Source organism: Urtica dioica, chromosome 8, assembly GCF_054948205.1.
Source record: "Urtica dioica subsp. dioica isolate 48M chromosome 8, U.dioica_male_clone48M_v1_H2, whole genome shotgun sequence".
NCBI classification, from domain to species: Eukaryota; Viridiplantae; Streptophyta; class Magnoliopsida; order Rosales; family Urticaceae; genus Urtica; species Urtica dioica.
In genome coordinates this window covers 13835830-13853008 of record NC_142763.1, presented here as the reverse complement: position 1 = coordinate 13853008, position 17179 = coordinate 13835830, and the positions used below count along the sequence as shown (strand labels likewise).

Below are 17179 nucleotides of genomic sequence, written 5' to 3'. Positions count from 1 at the left end.
TGTCCCTAAACCACGCAAAAACAATTAAAGCTTCATTCTTTAACCTTTTCTTCACAATCTGGCTTCTTACAAAACCTGTGGTGCTTGTTCGTAGTCGTACTCGTAACTCTCGCCTCGTGTGTTCTCCGTCCCAACTCAGTCTCTCAACTCGGTAAGCCTCAGATTCTTCACATTCGCATGAAAATAACAAAAATAGCCACAGAATATTCGAACTCGACTCTGTTTAGCAGGAACCAGCAACGATTGGGTAGTTAGTCATGGCTTCTTCAGCGATGCTCAGCGGAGCCGAAAACCTAACTCTCTTCAGAGGCTTGGGAATAAAAACCCCAAACGGCCTAGCCTTCCGTGGCTCGGATTTCCACGGCAAGCTCATTCCGAGGCTGAGCTCGGCGACGATGGTCAGAGGAGGGACCAAAATTACGATCGTGCCCCGATGCAGCGGTGTCTCGGCTCGGCCGGCGTCTCAGCCGAGGTTCATCCAGCACAAGAAAGAGGCTTTCTGGTTCTACAGGTTTCTGTCGATCGTGTACGACCACGTCATCAACCCGGGCCACTGGACCGAGGACATGAGAGACGACGCTCTCGAGCCGGCCGACCTAAACGACAGGAACATGATTGTCGTCGATGTGGGTGGTGGGACCGGGTTCACGACGCTGGGGATCGTCAAGCACGTCGACGCCAAGAACGTGACCATCTTGGACCAGTCGCCACATCAGCTCGCCAAGGCCAAGCAGAAGAAGGAGTTGGAGGAGTGTAAGATCATCGAAGGCGATGCCGAGGATTTGCCGTTTCGTACTGATTATGCTGATCGATATGTTTCCGCCGGAAGGTAAATTCTTTGCTCTGCGTGCTCGTTGTTTTTGGATTGAGTTGAGTGAAAGATTTGTGATCGATCAAATAGGTAGATCTTTGGTTGCAAGAGTTTCAATTGTTTGCTATAAGCAGAAGAGGAGAGTATTTTCTCGAAACGAACTTCTCGCAAAGCGAATTTAGCTAATTTTCTCGTTGTTAAAAGTGTATTAATAGAGTGTGATTTCGTTGAAAGTTATCATTTCTTTTATTATTGTTTAGTAGCTTATTAACCTTTAAAATGGAGATCTTTGGTAGCAACAGCTTCAATTCTTTATTCATAGGCATAGCTCAATTGTTTAAAACTCAAAAGTTTGATTTGTTTTTTTTTTTTTTTGTGGGGGGACAAATATTAAAGGTTCAATTTTGCTAGAATTAAATGTCACCGAAAATTATCCTTTCTTTTATGGTTTGATTAAGATTGGGATGTGGGACAGTATCGAGTATTGGCCGGACCCGCAGCGGGGGATCAAGGAAGCGTACAGAGTCCTGAAACTTGGAGGGAAAGCGTGTCTGATCGGCCCAGTTTACCCAACCTTTTGGCTGTCTCGCTTCTTTGCGGATGCGTGGATGTTATTCCCCACAGAGGAAGAGTACATCGAGTGGTTCACGAAAGCAGGGTTTAAGGACGTTCAGCTCAAGAGGATCGGCCCCAAGTGGTACCGTGGGGTCCGCCGCCACGGCTTGATCATGGGATGCTCCGTCACCGGCGTCAAGCCCGCCTCCGGGGACTCTCCCTTGCAGGTTTACCTTTTTGCCCCTAACTCATTCTTTCTTTACATTATGTTTTTATTAGAACCTCTAATTCGATGATCTAAAAAGAAAACAATCAATACGCAACGAATATATAAGAAGCGCAGATTTATTCATAACGGCTCACTCACTCTCAATTACCGACATCTATGTCCACTTTTTCTTTCTAGATTTCGCTATAAGCAGGTCTTCATAGTGTCGCTTATGAATTAAGCTCCACAGCTCAAAACTTAATAGCTCAATGCTTTTTGGTTCTTCCTCTCGACATCATAAGAAAATTAATATAAAAATAATTGACAATCTAATTTTCTTAGAGAGGCATATAATTTACCACATGATTTTGGACTAAAAAGTTAAAAAAAAATATATGTATAGGTACAATATCAATTTACAATGACTCCAACGCTGTTTGTTCAATTTTTTTTTTTTTGTACTTTAACTCCATTTTATTTTTGTACTTCAATTCCAATTTTTTTTTCTTCTCTGATGTGTGATGCTTGGATATTTAGTGTGATGAACATTAGGAATAGATACGGAGAAGAAGTCACATTCATGTATATTGAGTTACAGTGTATACTTTTACGTTCCCTTTCAGTGCATGCTATCGTTCTGTTTTTATCCTTTGAATATTTCTGCGACTAGGCAAAATATCATAACTTGTGTTTATGGTACAGATGGGCCCGAAGGAAGAGGACGTGTCGAAGCCGGTGAACCCGTTAGTGTTCTTACTTCGCTTGATATTGGGCGCCATGGCAGGAGCGTATTACGTGCTCGTGCCTATCTACATGTGGATCAAAGATCAGATTGTACCGAAAGGCCAACCGATCTGATGAGCCAGAATGAAGCAAGCAATATACGAGAAAAGAGACATGGGTTCTCTGTTACGGCGCGGATAATTCAAGGAGAGCATAGAGCTGCTAATGCATTTTTAAGATCAGTTATAACTTGTATTGAAGCTCTAGGATTCGGAGTTTATACAGATTTTGAGATTGTAAGATTCAGTTGATGAAATTTTAGTGCCTTTTGCATTGTCCATAGTGGATGCTTTCTTTTGACATTCTAATGGAATGCTTGTGTTGTGCCTTTCCCGCTCATATTCAGCACACCTCGTCAAAGCATAAACACAATTATAACAGTAATAATTATATTTACTCGTCACTTATCATGATAAGGTGTCCATACATAAGAAAAGTTTTTTTTTTAATCAGAATAACATATTCTCTAGATAAAAGGTGGCAACGGTAACATAACTAACAAGGAGGAAAAAAAAAAGAAAAAGACAACGGTAACATGTTGTTTATCAGGCTCAATGTAATAAGTCCCCATATACATTTTTGTTACTATCTGGATTCACAACTATCTCATAGTTCTCTCACTTATCCCTCTATTGCAATTTTCTCATTTTCTATAAATTTAAATATCTAATTGATTATATATGGTATCTATTTAGTTTTTAGGGCACAGTAGCAGCTGTAAACACTATCGCACACGCTACCATCTCACCATGCACAAAGAAAAATGGCATCATCCTCAACTAGGTACGTTCTTTTCCTTAATAATCAAGAATTATGTAGAAAAGAACTAGCTAGATTTATAATATCTATCGACCAACTTTTAAATTTTGGTTCTACCCTCATTTTGTCAAATTGGTTAAAAAAATTCAACCCTCGCTACAAACCCAGTGGTTGTAATACTGCCACTAAGAATGTTATAGACTTAGATGAAAACGATACCCAAAACACATGAAGCAAATTAGGAGCTATATCAAATCAAAATGTTGCATTCCCTAGTGATATTTGGAGTAGTGATAAACGTTAAAATTATTTGAGTGTCGCTATACATTTCTTGGATAGAGAAATGAATATCGCGGCATAAGATTATAGGTTATGAGCATTTGATTATGACGCAGTATCCATTTTCTATCTACGAAATGTATCATGACACTTAATAATCTTTACAATTATCACTACTCTAAATATCACTGGTGCATGTAACATTATGATTTGAAATAGCGTCTACCTTGTGTATTATCATATCATTTTCATATAAGTCTCTATGACATTCTTAGTAGAGCGTTTACTAATGATTTTGTAGCGAGGGCAAATTTTTTTAACAAATTTGACAAACTGAGGGTTAGAACCAAATCTTAAAGGTTGGTGGGTAGATGTTATAAATCTAGTTAGTTCTTTTCTACCTAATTCTTGATAATAAGGAAAAGAACTTATCTCATTGAGTATTGAAATTACTTAACGTGGTGTTAGACGGTTGTTCAACTTAGTTGCTGTAACTACTGGTTGATCAACTTATTGATTTTAATAGGATTAATTAAATCAACTGTCAATCAAACAATAATTGAAAGCAGTAAAGAAAACAAGAAATTGATAACCTTGTTCGGTGAAATACACCTACTCAGGGAGACTAATATGTCTGGTATGAAAAACAATCCACTGACTCAAAATAGTCAAAGTACATAAAATATTAAGTTTCACAAAATTCTCATTCGCAAACACCTTTGTCTTTGACTTTTCTCCGATGGATTCTTGAAATCTGAGCTCCCCTCAGATCTGAGACTCCTTCTCACTTTCACCCAATCTTCTCCTGATGATTGACAACCATGTCAATGCAAAAAAACACGCTATCACACACTTAGTACGACGATACAAAAGTTGCAAGGTTCTTTGAGTTCGTTGTCGATGAAGATCTCCAGAGTAGAGAGACGTGCAATTGGCCAAACAAAAAAAGTTAAATGATCGCAAGAAACCCTAGGTGGGTTTTATATGATGCACTTCCTAATCTCTCGCGAAAACAGGTAAGTTGGATCTTTTAAATCCGATCTTATACGTCCAATAAAATCGGAACTAAACACAATATTTAGTTTCTTTTTTCGCACGGGAGGACAAAGACATAAGTACCCGATTCTTTAAGTAGTTTGAACAACTCCTTGAAGCTTTGACTTGAACAATTGTTACAATTTGTTTTTCCAAACATAAAACTATGCCACAGAGGATCCAACAAGTATAATTTCTCTCTTTTGTTTGTGAATGGAGAGATGGTAGCTGGCGTGATAGTGTTTCCTCCTTGAGTTGCGGATTCCATTGACAATGTGTTTTTTTTTTTTGGTTGATGTTTACTCGAAGATGTCATAGTTCATATTTCCTCACCTTCATACGTTTATCGTCGTGAACGTTGTTGGAACCCTGTAAGATGAAGTTGTGGGTCAGTTTGTTGAGTGTGTTGTTCGTGAGACGGAAGACACGGGATGGGAAGATTGAGGTCATTCTTTGTGTTCATAAACATCAAACATATCATAAAATTAGGGAGATTGTTCAAGTTGATCCCTTTGTAGAATCTTGAGTCTTGGGTAATTAGATAATATCTTGAGTTATTCGACATATTTTTAGCTACAATAATAAACCTAATTAGATAATATTTATAATTAACTAGATATTTAAATTTATAGGAGGGAGGAAATTGTAATAAGGTTAGATAAATGAGTGTTTGGATTAAGTGTTTTTCTTAGTTGCCGATGAGTTTTTTTAAACGAAATCTTTGTTTCTATTTGTTGTTTTGTTGAGCTCAAATACCATTGTCTTCAACTCTATTTTTGACGCAAGTGTTATGATCGAACAACAAGTATTGCAAGAGTTCGAGATGGATCACAAACCACAGTTAATTGGCAAAATTACAGAGTCGTGATGAGAAAGTCTTTAGAGTTTAGACAGCCAAACTGATATCTTACGAGGTTTACGTCCGTCCTTTGAAGTGCAAAGAACCGTGAGATAACATGTACCAAGAGAATGCCCAAAAAGGATAGATGGACAATCAACCAAACATCAATAAATTAGAAAATTACAGGAATAATATTTTAAACGTATCGATGTTCTCAAAATGATGGGTTTATCGATCCATTTCAAGAATAGTTCTCCTTTTCAATTGTAAACAATAATCTTAATACATTAAACAAAGTTAAATAATGAGGCTTAAAAAATAACAATATTTTTTTTTGTTAACATCAAGAAAAAGAACTACTTAAAAAAATAATAATAATAATAATAATAATTTTCGCATTGAAAACCTCATTCTTACGATTACAATTATTATACAAAAAAAAGTACTACCAAGTGCACGTATTCTCGAACGATATTGAGGTATGAATATTAACCAATTCCAAAATTAATCACCTCATAGATTTGTACGACCTAACAATTATTGGCATTGTTATTGTTTGTTGTTTTTTATATTTACATTACGAAACTATAAATATATGTGCACACTCTAATTTCGTTTTAGTATTTTTTTTTTTTTACTTGAATACCATCGATAATTTTGTTAGATTTCTCCGGCATACCACTTGGAATACCCGCGTGGAAAGTGGCAGCCAGTTTGTACGTAAATTAAAGTTTTATGTATCATAAACATTTCAATTTGCATACTATTATCCATATAATGCATAGATAAAGCCCGTAAACCATAATACAGATCCCATAATATGCATCGAATAATATGATACCATCAATTTTTTTTAGATACCAAATAAAAATTACTGAGCACTTTTACCTGTTAAGATTATCTACTAAACCGAGGACTAAGCGACTAGGATTCTAAAAAAAACATAGGGAATTGAAAGTGAGTATTTTGAAGGCAAAAGATTAATATGTAAGCTCATCAAATAAACATTTAACGAGTCTTGTTTTTTTTTTTTTTTTTTTTTTGTGGGTAAAATTATACAAATCTTCTAAATACGGGATTCCGAGTCTCCAAAGTCTAATGGGTTGGAGCAAAGTGGCGGAGATCAGGTGGTGTCTTCTCCCGATCGGAGAAAAGGGAAGGATGGGAAGATCAAAATGGATAAAAGAGATCTTCGGAAAATGGCCTATCTACTCGGCTTACGGAAACCGAAGTTCATGAGGATTCGTTCCGGCTTTTTATGAAGTTTTTCGCTTGGTTTGAGAGGAGGTTCGGAGGATTTTTTTTGGTTTTCGTGGTTTTCAGTTTGGTGTTTTGGTTTTCCTTCGGAACTGCGAGCAGGGAGCGGGTTTTTGTTTTGCAACTCTAGGAAGTTTTTTCTCAAATAGGCTCGTAGGAAGTTTGCTTTTGGGGTGTTCCTTTTTCTTTTTCTCTTTTTTCGTTGTTTCCTCTTTTGGGGCTTGTTTCGGGTTTTTCCCGTAGCCACTCATGTAATCGGTTTTCGCATGGTTTTAATAGGATGATGTTCTCGTTTCAAAAAAAATATATATATAAAAAAAAAAAAACTCCTAGACATGTCTCTTGAAAAAACTACTCTTACTTTAGTCCAGTTCTCATACAAAAAAAAAAATATTAGTGAATGAGATTTTTACCCTCAAAAGTCATTGCTGAAATTGAAATATCAATCATAGCTCAAGAAACAGTATGTGCATAAAATCCAAAATCACAACAGTAACGAGGTAAACGTAAAACCCGACAATCGTTGCACCAGAATTTCAACATTTCAAATCCATTCGCACCTACGAATAATAATCAAAAGCCTACACAAAAGTAGCCGAACCAAAGTTTTTAAGGGAACACACTACTCTTCATCTGGGACAACGTCTAGTTTCACAGTAGTTCATAACCCTCATTAACACGAAAAGTTCAACAATCAAACAAAAGATCAAATCCAATATCAAAACAAAAACATGATCAATTAGTTACCTCTGGGAAACGCCAAGGCAAAACTAGGTGGCGCTGGGACTCAAGTCCCCATAAGAAACCAATCTCCTTTGTCTGGCCGGAGAGGTCGACGTTGATCTGGGCGAAGACAGTGCCGGCTTCTGATCCCGGCGCTTGGGTGCCTCCGGAGATCGCGACTGAGAGCTCTCCTTCTTTGGGGGTTGGTGATGATCGGCTCGTGGGCCCAGGCGTGCTCTCAGCCTCTCGCTCACAGCGGGCTTCTTCTCTGTCGGGCTTCGGCTACGGGAAACACTCCTGTGCCTGCTGCGACTCCGGCTTCTTCGGTCTCGATATCTGAGACCGTGTTTCAGATCAGTATCAAACGCAAACTAGTGCGCATAAATAGTGGCAAATCATTATGGGTTTCCGTGCCGTAAGGCAAATTGACGTTGTAACCCGGAGTTTAATGGCCTCATTGCTAATTTATTTGATAATTTTCTAGACATGAAATGAAATGTGTGGGTTTGGGAAGAGGCACCCAAATAATTGTGACAAACACGAAAAAGGAAGGACGGCATTATTTCTAACATGCTATCCCCCTTGTGATATGACTATTATCAATTACCCGAGATATCGACCATATAAATTATCCGATAAAAAAATAAAATAAAGTTTGTCAATGAAGAACGCGAAAACTATATTATTTGGCACAATATTATTTGTTTGTGTGTGTGTGTGTGTGTGTGTGAGAGAGAGAGAGAGAGAGAGAGAGAGAGAGAGAGAGAGAACCTGAAAGGGCTATTGCGTCTAGGGGGACTTTGGTTACGTCTGCGTGGTGACCTCTCAGGATAACGTCTGTAGTTCGAAAACCTTCACAACATTCCAAAAAAAAAAATTAGGGAAAATAACATTCAATCATGCTTACATTCCTTTGGTCAGTCATGTTATGTAAAATTACCTGTCACGTGGTTTTCCAGGAAAATTAATGTGGTAGCCACGTGTTGAGCGGTCCGGAGAAGGAGTGCGATACCGACGAGCAAAAGAGTAACGGTCAGTAAACCCACGTCCCTTTCTAACGCGCTTTGGATTTCCGTCCGGTGAGTCGCTTCTTTGTAAGCCACGATCATAATTGGATGCAGTGGGCTCAGGGGATTTGCGATGGGGACTAGACAACAAGCTTGAAGACCTTTCTCTCTTTCTCCCATCAGGACTTGGGCTACGACTTCTTCTAGGACTGCGTGTGGACCTTCTTTTCGGACTCGGGCTTCTAAAACGCAAAACACATGTAAACGGCTTTATCTCTACTTGTACTTTTAGGATGAAAATTTGTAGACTGGTGAAGCTAGCAAACAAAAGAAACCTCGAGTGTTAAAGAATAGTAAGACCAACCTTGAGTTAGAATCATCGGAGATTGATTTCTGATTAACTATTTTAGCTTGTGTATCGTGTCCATTGTTTGGCGCCAATTCACCTTCCTCCTCCCGGGATGAATGTTCTTCAGTTGCCTTCGGTTTATTTTCCAAAGCTACAAAAACCAAACCATGTTATGAGTCCAAATTCAATTTCCAATGCATAAAAATGTCCTCGTGAGTTTTTAGGTAATAATACACCCTGCCTGATGACGTTAAAAGCAAAAATATTAAGTAATAAATAAAAACGGCATACAAGTATTTTTGGTTGGTTTATCTTCGGCAGTCTTTTTATTTCTAGCCTTGGGTCCAGATCTGCGGTGGCGAGTTTTTTCATCATCGGAGCTACTTCCACTGGTATCGCTCTCATCATCTTTCCCACTCGAACTCTCTGATCTGCATGAAAATGATGATTATCATCATCAATACTCAAGAAAAAAATCAATGATGTTATAGTGAAACAAAGGTAACTTTATAGATAACTAAAAACCAGACCGTTTAGATTTGCGCCTTGGTTTGTCTTGTCGGCTCTTCTTCTTCCTCCTATATGTATCCCTGGTTTTCCTGCTTCGGCGGAGTTTATCTTTCTTGGAGGATTTCTTCTTCCTGTTCCTTTCATAACTAGAACTTGAATCAGACAATGACTCCGAATCGGAACCAGAATCGCTATCGGAATCGAAGGAATCAGACTCGGAATCAGAGCTTTGTGAATCCGATGAAGAGTATCTTTTTCTCCTCCTCCTCCTACTCTTTTCATGAGCGGATTTCTTCGGCCTTCCACCAATACCTTTGTCAGATCCATCCTTCCTTGATATTTTCTTTTTCACTGGAAAGGTAAATAAATCGATTTTATTACATTGCATCATTTGCTACTTCATAAATTCGAATTGAGACAAAAATATGGTATAGTAACAGTACCAACTGCACAATTTGCTCCTTTTTACAAAGTAACATTTGATCAACAATACGACACAGTAACAACAAATTCTACTCACTTTTCTAATATAAAAATAAGCTGAAGCAAAATACAAACTATAGAGCACTCGGTCAACCTAGATAGAGACCGGACAGGGTAAGAACTGGGATCAGAATTTAAAGTAGAGAGCCATAAGCCTACGTTTCTAAAGATTTTGCGACAGAGGTCCTCTGTTGAGAGCTCTACCATCATTGAAAATACATGTAGTTTTTTTTTGGTTACTTACCTTTATCTTTTTCATTTTCATTTTCATCATGAACTTTACTGGCAGAAGTTTCACCACAATCTACAATCTGCACAAATTTTGAAGGTTTCCCTTCAGCTGAGCCCAGCTGCTCAATCTTTTGAATTACATTCAATCCCTTGACAACTTTTCCAAACACCACATGCTTCCTGCCAAAAATAACAAAATAAACGGTTCATTTCACAATTAACACCATGACCAAAACTAAAGGGAAAGAGTAAAAAAAGTTTCATAGTTCCATCCACCGAGCTCTACAATCTTTCGTGAGAGGAAGATCAAAATAAATTATTCGGTAGACAAGAGAAGATAGCCAAGTAGTAAGCGCCACTACTTAAACAAAATTATTTAAAAAAAATTAAAATTAAAAACAAATTGTGGATTCGAGTCATGTAAAAACCATAATTCAATATTTAAAGAAGTTGTTTGTTAGGTCACTCGTACGGATTCAAACCCCAACCCACACGGAAGTAAACAATCGGCATCACCAGTCAACCTAAACCTCATGGGTAAATGCACAGGATTTTTTTTTTTTTTTTTTATCATGGGAGAAAAAGAAAGGTCAATAAACAACGAAGCTTTAGTTAAAGACACAACGCCATACCCATCAAGATGAGGCTGTCGCTTGAAGAGTATGAAGAACTGAGCTCCGTTTGTATTTGGACCACTGTTTGCCATAGAGAGGACACCAGGTTCATCATGTGCCAGCTTGAAATTCTCATCTGCAATCCAATGAAAGCTTCTGTGATTCAGAAGATTATTAATTTAGTAGTTAACAGTGTGTACTCAGAGAAACTTACCAGCAAACTTCCCTCCATAGATACTTTCACCACCGGTTCCTGCAAACCAATAAGGTTGTCCCTAAATTTTAGTCATGATAAAAAAAAATTAAAAAAAAAAAATTGTTGCCTCAAAGGCAGGGTAAATTTCAGACAACGATGCTATACCATTTGCATTTGAAAAATCGCCTCCCTGTATGATGAAGAAAAGATATATCAGCATACAATTCATGTAATATGTATACATACATAAAGAGAGTTGGAACCTACTTACTTGGGCCATGAACCCTGGGATTACTCGATGAAAATGCGAGCCCTTGTAACTAAGGGCTTTGCCAGTAGTCTTCCCGATTCCCTTCTCACCTTTATACCAAGGAGAATAACAACCGAACTTGTCAGTCGGCTTATATTTGCAATAGATAATTAAGCAAGCATTGTATTAAAAGTGCATAACTACCATTCATCAAAGTATCGCAAATAAATTATCAACCAGCAAATAAATTCGTGGATATCAGTTTTTTTTCAATTTTTTCTTTTCTTGTTTTTGAAGCTGGGTATATCTGTTCTCCTTAGAATTTATTTATTTTCTATCCTTATATCAGAGCACAAGATATCTTATTCTCTAGCATTCACACGATAAGACTACTCATTGAACATCAAAAAGTCTAGACATCACGATATCATGAAAACATCAAGCAAGAGTTTTCATTTTTTTTAGACGAGCGGATCAATTAATATAGAGGTCAAAAGCTTATACCAACTTGCAAATAACAAGTTTACAACATACCCGTGCAAAGTGCTCGAAAATTTTCAGCTGTCTTAGGAACCACATGAGCAAAAAGCTGCACATTTAAAACAAAAGACAATATATCGTTTTAAATACCAAAAATTAAGGGAAAAAAAAAAGAGAGACGTAAAAGCTTCCTTCTGAAAAATGACGATTGCAAAAGCTCAAACAGTCCAGAGAAAGCTTCACTTTGTTACTTCACCTCGATAATAACATTTTCCGCTGGAGCACCATCAACTGAAACATCTAAGAAAACAAAAGGATTTTTCTTCTTGCTCATATCTCCTTCAAAAGGTCGAGTGAACACAAAGAGCGTATTAGTGAAAAAAAAATTATATTAATTTAAAGAAGAGCAGAGCTAAATGCTGCCCCAAAAAGAAATCAACACACAAACATAAAAATGGTTCTGACTTTATATTTTTTTTAGACTTCATTTCTACGGGAACGAGCATAAAAGCGCACGGAATCGAACCAATTCAAATAACTCCAGAAACCCACCAAAACAATCTACGACTAGAAAATCGGGTACTTCACTCGAACAAAACTATAATATCTTCTATTCCATCCGACTAAAACCCTAAACCCTAATGCTCGCACAAGCAAATGACGAATCTCAGAAAATTGTAAACCCTAGTGTCTCTTTGAACAAGACGTCTCAGATCAATACGTCGTTATATCACAGCCAAATAGATCAAATTAAACTACACGACGATGAGGAAACAAGAATTTCGTAAGCACAAAGAGCAACTAACCAATTTCGAAACTGCTGAAGATGCTAGAAGCAAAAATGAAAAGGTATTAGCAAAGAACATTGGTAATGAAATTAGAAGAGAACCTTGGATTGGCCCGTAAGAAAAGATAACTAAGATCAGATGTCGATGATAGAAATAGCTGCGGAGCTTTTGCTTCAGTACCTAGTAGAGACTAGAGAGAAATCTTTAGCTATATATATATATATATATATATATATATATATATATATATATATATATATATATGTTTAGTATTTATTTTTCTCGACTGCCTAGTCCCACCGCTCTTTTATTTTTATTTTTTTAATAATCCAATTTTACATGATAATTCTTAAAATAGCTTATAATTCTTAAAATAGCTTAATCACTAATTTCACACCATCTTATTCGAAGTAGTGAAGTTCGTAGATTTCATCTCAATTCACCGCGAAACTCTTTAAAAAAACATTTAAAGTGCGTTTGATTGGAATTAATGTTAATCATATCCCAAAAATCTTAAGATTATTTTTGTTTAGTTTAAATTAATATTAAAAAAAATTCGAAAATATGATTACCTAAATAATCATATTATTGTAAAATGAGATAATTTTAATACCACCAAATAAATGTTATTAAGATTACCACATAATGGGAATCTCATCACTTCTATTTTACTTGCGTATATTTTTATTGTTATTAATAGTTATTTCATTATTTGCATAAGTTATATACGTACCTAGAAGTTATATATATATATATATATATATATATATATATATATATATATATATTATAAATGATATTATGTACTTAGGTCACGTAGATATATAATATTATATAATGTTATTGAGTTGTAAGATATACATTACGAATATAGAATATATGGATACTAATTACCGTATATTGTATATGGAGTATATTAAGTAAATACGTTATGATATATCTCTCCATTTATGGTCTATCAAATCCCACAATTATAGCAACGAATCAATACACATTAAGCCTCTCATTTCCGTTTCTCTTTGATGGAAAGGAACCGGTTTATAAATTGAGGGAGAGTTGTTTTGGTCCCTAAGCCTTTTAATCTCATTCATAAACACACACCATCTAGTTCGAGGTTATTTCGGTTTAGAAGAGCAAAACGACGTTCCTTGACGCCGGCGAAGCCATTCCGAGTCACCGATAAAGCTCCGACGATTTTCCGATAACAATGGCCGGAGGTAAACGCTTGATCCATTTAGCTTCCGCTTTAAGGTTCATGTTTCTAATCATATGTTTTTGGATTAGAGACTTGATTATTCTTACATTTGGTATCAGAGCTTTATCATATCTCTGCCTTGTTTATTGTTTACAGTGTTGTTATTTTTCCATTTCAAGAATTTTCATGATACACGTTATTTTAAAACTATGACGTCCAAACGTTTTAAAATTGTTTTTCGATCGATTCTGTGCTTTAAAATCATGAAAACCGTGGAGAAATAAGGGAGAAACTGTCGGGTTTTTAAATGGGTTCGCGGGTCAAAAATTTGTTTTTGTGGGTGAAGAAGATGACTTTGAACGACATGTCATTTGTTCCATTAAATGGATTTATTTTTTTTGTCGTTTTTAATTACACTGTCGTTTATAAGATCTAGAGTATTTTTGTTGATACCCTTCTTGGTATATTGGGCTTCAATTTGTTTATATTGGGCTTCAATTTGTTTAAATTGGGCTTCAATATTTTTTAAGACCCATTAATATGCATTCAGTTTGCATTTTCATACGTTATTTGTTTTTGGCTCATACTGCTTTACGTTTTGTTTTGATAAAGCAATATTAAGTTGATGTTATAAATTAATTTTTGCTTCATATTATTGTTGATACAATTATTTAATTGTACTTTAAAGGTTGATGCTTAATCATTTGTTTTGTTAAAATTGATATAACATCGGTTTTGGGCTAATACTGTACGTACATAATATTGAATTCATCCAGATTATTAATTTAATATTATACTGTTTGCTATGTACACCTTAGCAATTTATAGAAATGATATTTAATTTTGTGCCTTAATTATATAAGAATAATATATATACTGCTATTGTTTATATATATCTTTTAGCATTATAATTGTTTGCACAATAAAGAAATAAATATCATTATATTGTTTAGAACCTTATTAAAATAATTATAAGGTTAAGTGATTTATACTATCTTAATTAATTAGAGATTAGCCACAGCATCTTTAATTAATATAAGTTATACTTTAGAAATAAAATCACATAAAACAATAGTTGTAGTTAATTATATAATATATTATGAAATATACCCACAGGAATTTTATAGTATTTGTATAATTAATTAGGATAAAATATCAAATTATATTTCCTAATTAACCCACAGGTATTAGGAAAATGAACATAGTTTGATAGTTTTATCATAACGTGTGAATCTAATGGAATTAGAATTTTAGCCCACAGGCAAATTTTATGTCTCTAGATTCATTAAGTACATGTTTTGCATTGGTAAATCATGATATAGTTAATTTCTTAAAAAAAACATAATTCTTATAAGCATGTTTAATTTCTATAAATTGCAGCTAGTCAAACTGTTAGTTACTCTGATGTTAAGTGCGATGTCCCCGAACTCAAATGGGACAACTTTAAGGTTTGGAAAGAAAGAGTTCTCCTTCAGCTGGGATGGATGGATATTGATTATGCCATAAGGAAGCCTGAACCCCCTAAAATCACTGAGAAAAGTACCCCTGATCAGGTTGATCTTTATGAAAAGTGGGAGCGATCTAATCGCCTCTGCGTTATGTTCATAAAGACCAAAGTATCTGCTGGGGTTAGGGGTTCAATTGAGGAATATGACAATGTTCGTCTCTTAATGAAAGCAATAGACGATCAATTTGTCACTTCAGATAAGGCTTTGGCTAGTACTCTTATCATGCAGTTCTCATCCGTGAAGCTCACTGGAATAGGAGGTATGCGTGATCATATCATGCGTATGAGGGATATTGCGGCTCAATTAAAGACACTGGAAGTTGAAATGTCTGAAACCTTTCTGGTTCACTTTATTCTGTGCACTCTGCCCCAACAATATGGTCCATTTAAGATTTCTTATAACACACATAAGGATAAATGGTCAATCAATGAACTCATGACCATGTGTGTTCAAGAGGAGCATAGGTTGGCTATGGAACAGGGTGAGAAAGTGAATCTGACTTTCTCCGAAAGGAAGAAGAAAGATCATGCCAAAGGCAAAGGCAAGCTCTCTGTCAAACCGGACATTAAGAAAGAGTCAAAGTGTTTCTTTTGCAAGAAGAAAGGACACATGAAGAAAGACTGCTCTAAGTTCCAGAATTGGCTTGAGAAGAAAGGTATTCAATTTTTGTTTGTATGTTATGAATCAAATCTAACTGATGTTGATCATAATACTTGGTGGATTGACTCTGGTTCTACAATCCATGTTTCAAATACTTTGCAGGGTATGCAAAACCTACGGAAGCCAGTGGGTAGTGAGTGCTATATCCTCTCAGGAGGGAAGATGAGCTCACATGTGGAGGCTGTTGGTTCTTGCAATTTGGTTTTGAGTACTGGTTTTATTTTGCATTTAGAAAAGACCTTTTATGTTCCTAGTTTTTCAAGGAATTTAATTTCAGTTTCGAGACTTGTACCTTTTGGTTTTGGTTTTAACTTTTTGGATGATGGTTTTACATTATTAAATAAATCTAAAACTGTTGGTTATGGTACATTGTCTCATGATGGTCTTTATTCTGTTACTTTGCAAAATAATACTGCTTATAACTCTTTGAATGTTACTGCTGGGTTGAAACGTTGTATTATGAATGAAAATTCTTCTCTATTGTGGCACCGGAGATTGGGACATATCTCCATTTTAAGAATCAAGAGGTTGGTGAATGAAGGGGTACTTAGTACTCTTGATTTTACTGACTTCGAGACTTGTGTGGATTGCATTAAGAGAAAGCAAACCAATAAGTCTAAAAAGGGTGCAAAGAGAAGTACTGAATTGTTAGAAATCATATATACTGACATTTGTTGTCCAGACATGGATGCTAGTAATCCAAAATACTTTATCACTTTCATAGATGATTTCTCACGATATATGTATCTCTATTTACTTCGTTCTAAGGATGAAGCTATAGATGCCTTTAAAGTTTTCAAGGCTGAAGTAGAGTTACAATGCGGTAAACAAATTAAGATAGTGAGATCAGATAGGGGTGGTGAGTATTATGGTAGATATACAGAGAATGGACAAGCACCTGGGCCATTTGCGAAGTTTCTTCAAGAACATGGGATTGTTGCCCAATATACGATGCCTGGTACTCCAGATCAAAATGGTGTATCAGAAAGAAGAAACCGAACTTTAATGGACATGGTGAGAAGTATGAGGAGTACCACAAAACTTCCTCAATTTTTGTGGACTGAAGCACTAAAGACGGCTGTGTATATATTAAACCGAGTTCCAACCAAGGCTATTTTAAAAACGCCTTTTGAGTTATTCAAAGGTTGGAAACCCAGTTTGCAACATATACGCATTTGGGGATGCCCGTCTGAAGTGAGAATTTATAATCCACAAGAAAAAAAAACTAGACCCTAGGACTATTAGTGGGTATTTCATTGGATATGCCGAGAAGTCTAAAGGTTATAGATTCTATTGTCCATCTCACAGTACTAGGATTGTGGAATCAAGGAATGCAAAATTTCTTGAGAATGACTTGATTAGAGGGAGTGACCCATTGCGTGATTCGGTCTCTGCAATGGATCACAATGAAGCTGAACCTTCTAGTTCAAGTGATAGATTGATTATCATACACACTCCTCAAGCTCAATCGTGTGTACGACAACCAACTATTGAAGTTCCACAAGTTGATAATGCTGATCCTGTAGATCAAGTTGCTGATCAAGATCATGTTGAACAACCTATTGAACAACCTGTTGAACAACAAGATCATCAAGATCATGATGAAGCACCATTAAGAAGATCTACTAGAGTTAGAAATTCAGCAATCCCTAGTGAT

At 36.0% G+C, this 17179-nt stretch overlaps 3 protein-coding genes across 3 annotated transcripts; 2 read left to right on the top strand and 1 right to left on the bottom strand.

The window, feature by feature from the left end:
- On the top strand, positions 1-2687 carry APG1 (S-adenosyl-L-methionine-dependent methyltransferases superfamily protein). The gene is made up of 4 exons (XM_089623619.1): positions 1-151; positions 231-829; positions 1287-1593; positions 2277-2687. The coding sequence occupies exons 2-4, from the start codon at positions 258-260 to the stop codon at positions 2430-2432; spliced, it is 1035 nt and encodes a 344-aa protein (XP_089479745.1). The 5' UTR covers positions 1-151; positions 231-257; the 3' UTR covers positions 2433-2687.
- A 4294-nt stretch (positions 2688-6981) lies between these two features.
- On the bottom strand, positions 6982-12379 carry LOC149388360 (peptidyl-prolyl cis-trans isomerase CYP63-like). Its single transcript, XM_089621906.1, has 14 exons — positions 12261-12379; positions 11628-11710; positions 11426-11480; positions 10913-11001; positions 10807-10831; positions 10660-10698; positions 10464-10581; positions 9845-10011; positions 9138-9468; positions 8899-9038; positions 8623-8758; positions 8192-8500; positions 8023-8103; positions 6982-7587 (listed from the first exon to the last, which is right to left on the bottom strand). Exons 2-14 carry the CDS (start codon positions 11703-11705, stop codon positions 7299-7301), a joined length of 1857 nt encoding a protein of 618 aa, XP_089478032.1. The 5' UTR covers positions 11706-11710; positions 12261-12379; the 3' UTR covers positions 6982-7298.
- A 2414-nt stretch (positions 12380-14793) lies between these two features.
- Positions 14794-16007, top strand: LOC149388359 (uncharacterized). The gene is made up of 2 exons (XM_089624103.1): positions 14794-15517; positions 15625-16007. The coding sequence occupies exons 1-2, from the start codon at positions 14839-14841 to the stop codon at positions 15654-15656; spliced, it is 711 nt and encodes a 236-aa protein (XP_089480229.1). The 5' UTR covers positions 14794-14838; the 3' UTR covers positions 15657-16007.
- Positions 16008-17179: the final 1172 nt, after the last annotated feature.

Excerpts from the sequence above, each read along its gene's own strand:
- APG1 (XM_089623619.1), top strand. The coding sequence starts at position 258 with ATGGCTTCTTCAGCGATGCTCAGCGGAGCCGAAAACCTAACTCTCTTC. Across the intron at positions 830-1,286 it reads CGATATGTTTCCGCCGGAAG|TATCGAGTATTGGCCGGACC; the intron begins GTAAATTCTTTG and ends GATGTGGGACAG. Across the intron at positions 1,594-2,276 it reads CCGGGGACTCTCCCTTGCAG|ATGGGCCCGAAGGAAGAGGA; the intron begins GTTTACCTTTTT and ends TTTATGGTACAG.
- LOC149388360 (XM_089621906.1), bottom strand. The coding sequence starts at position 11,705 with ATGAGCAAGAAGAAAAATCCTTTTGTTTTCTTAGATGTTTCAGTTGAT. Across the intron at positions 9,039-9,137 it reads CCAAGGCGCAAATCTAAACG|ATCAGAGAGTTCGAGTGGGA; the intron begins GTCTGGTTTTTA and ends ATTTTCATGCAG. Across the intron at positions 8,759-8,898 it reads TAAACCAACCAAAAATACTT|CTTTGGAAAATAAACCGAAG; the intron begins GTATGCCGTTTT and ends TGGTTTTTGTAG.
- LOC149388359 (XM_089624103.1), top strand. The coding sequence starts at position 14,839 with ATGGATATTGATTATGCCATAAGGAAGCCTGAACCCCCTAAAATCACT. Across the intron at positions 15,518-15,624 it reads GAATTGGCTTGAGAAGAAAG|GGTATGCAAAACCTACGGAA; the intron begins GTATTCAATTTT and ends AATACTTTGCAG.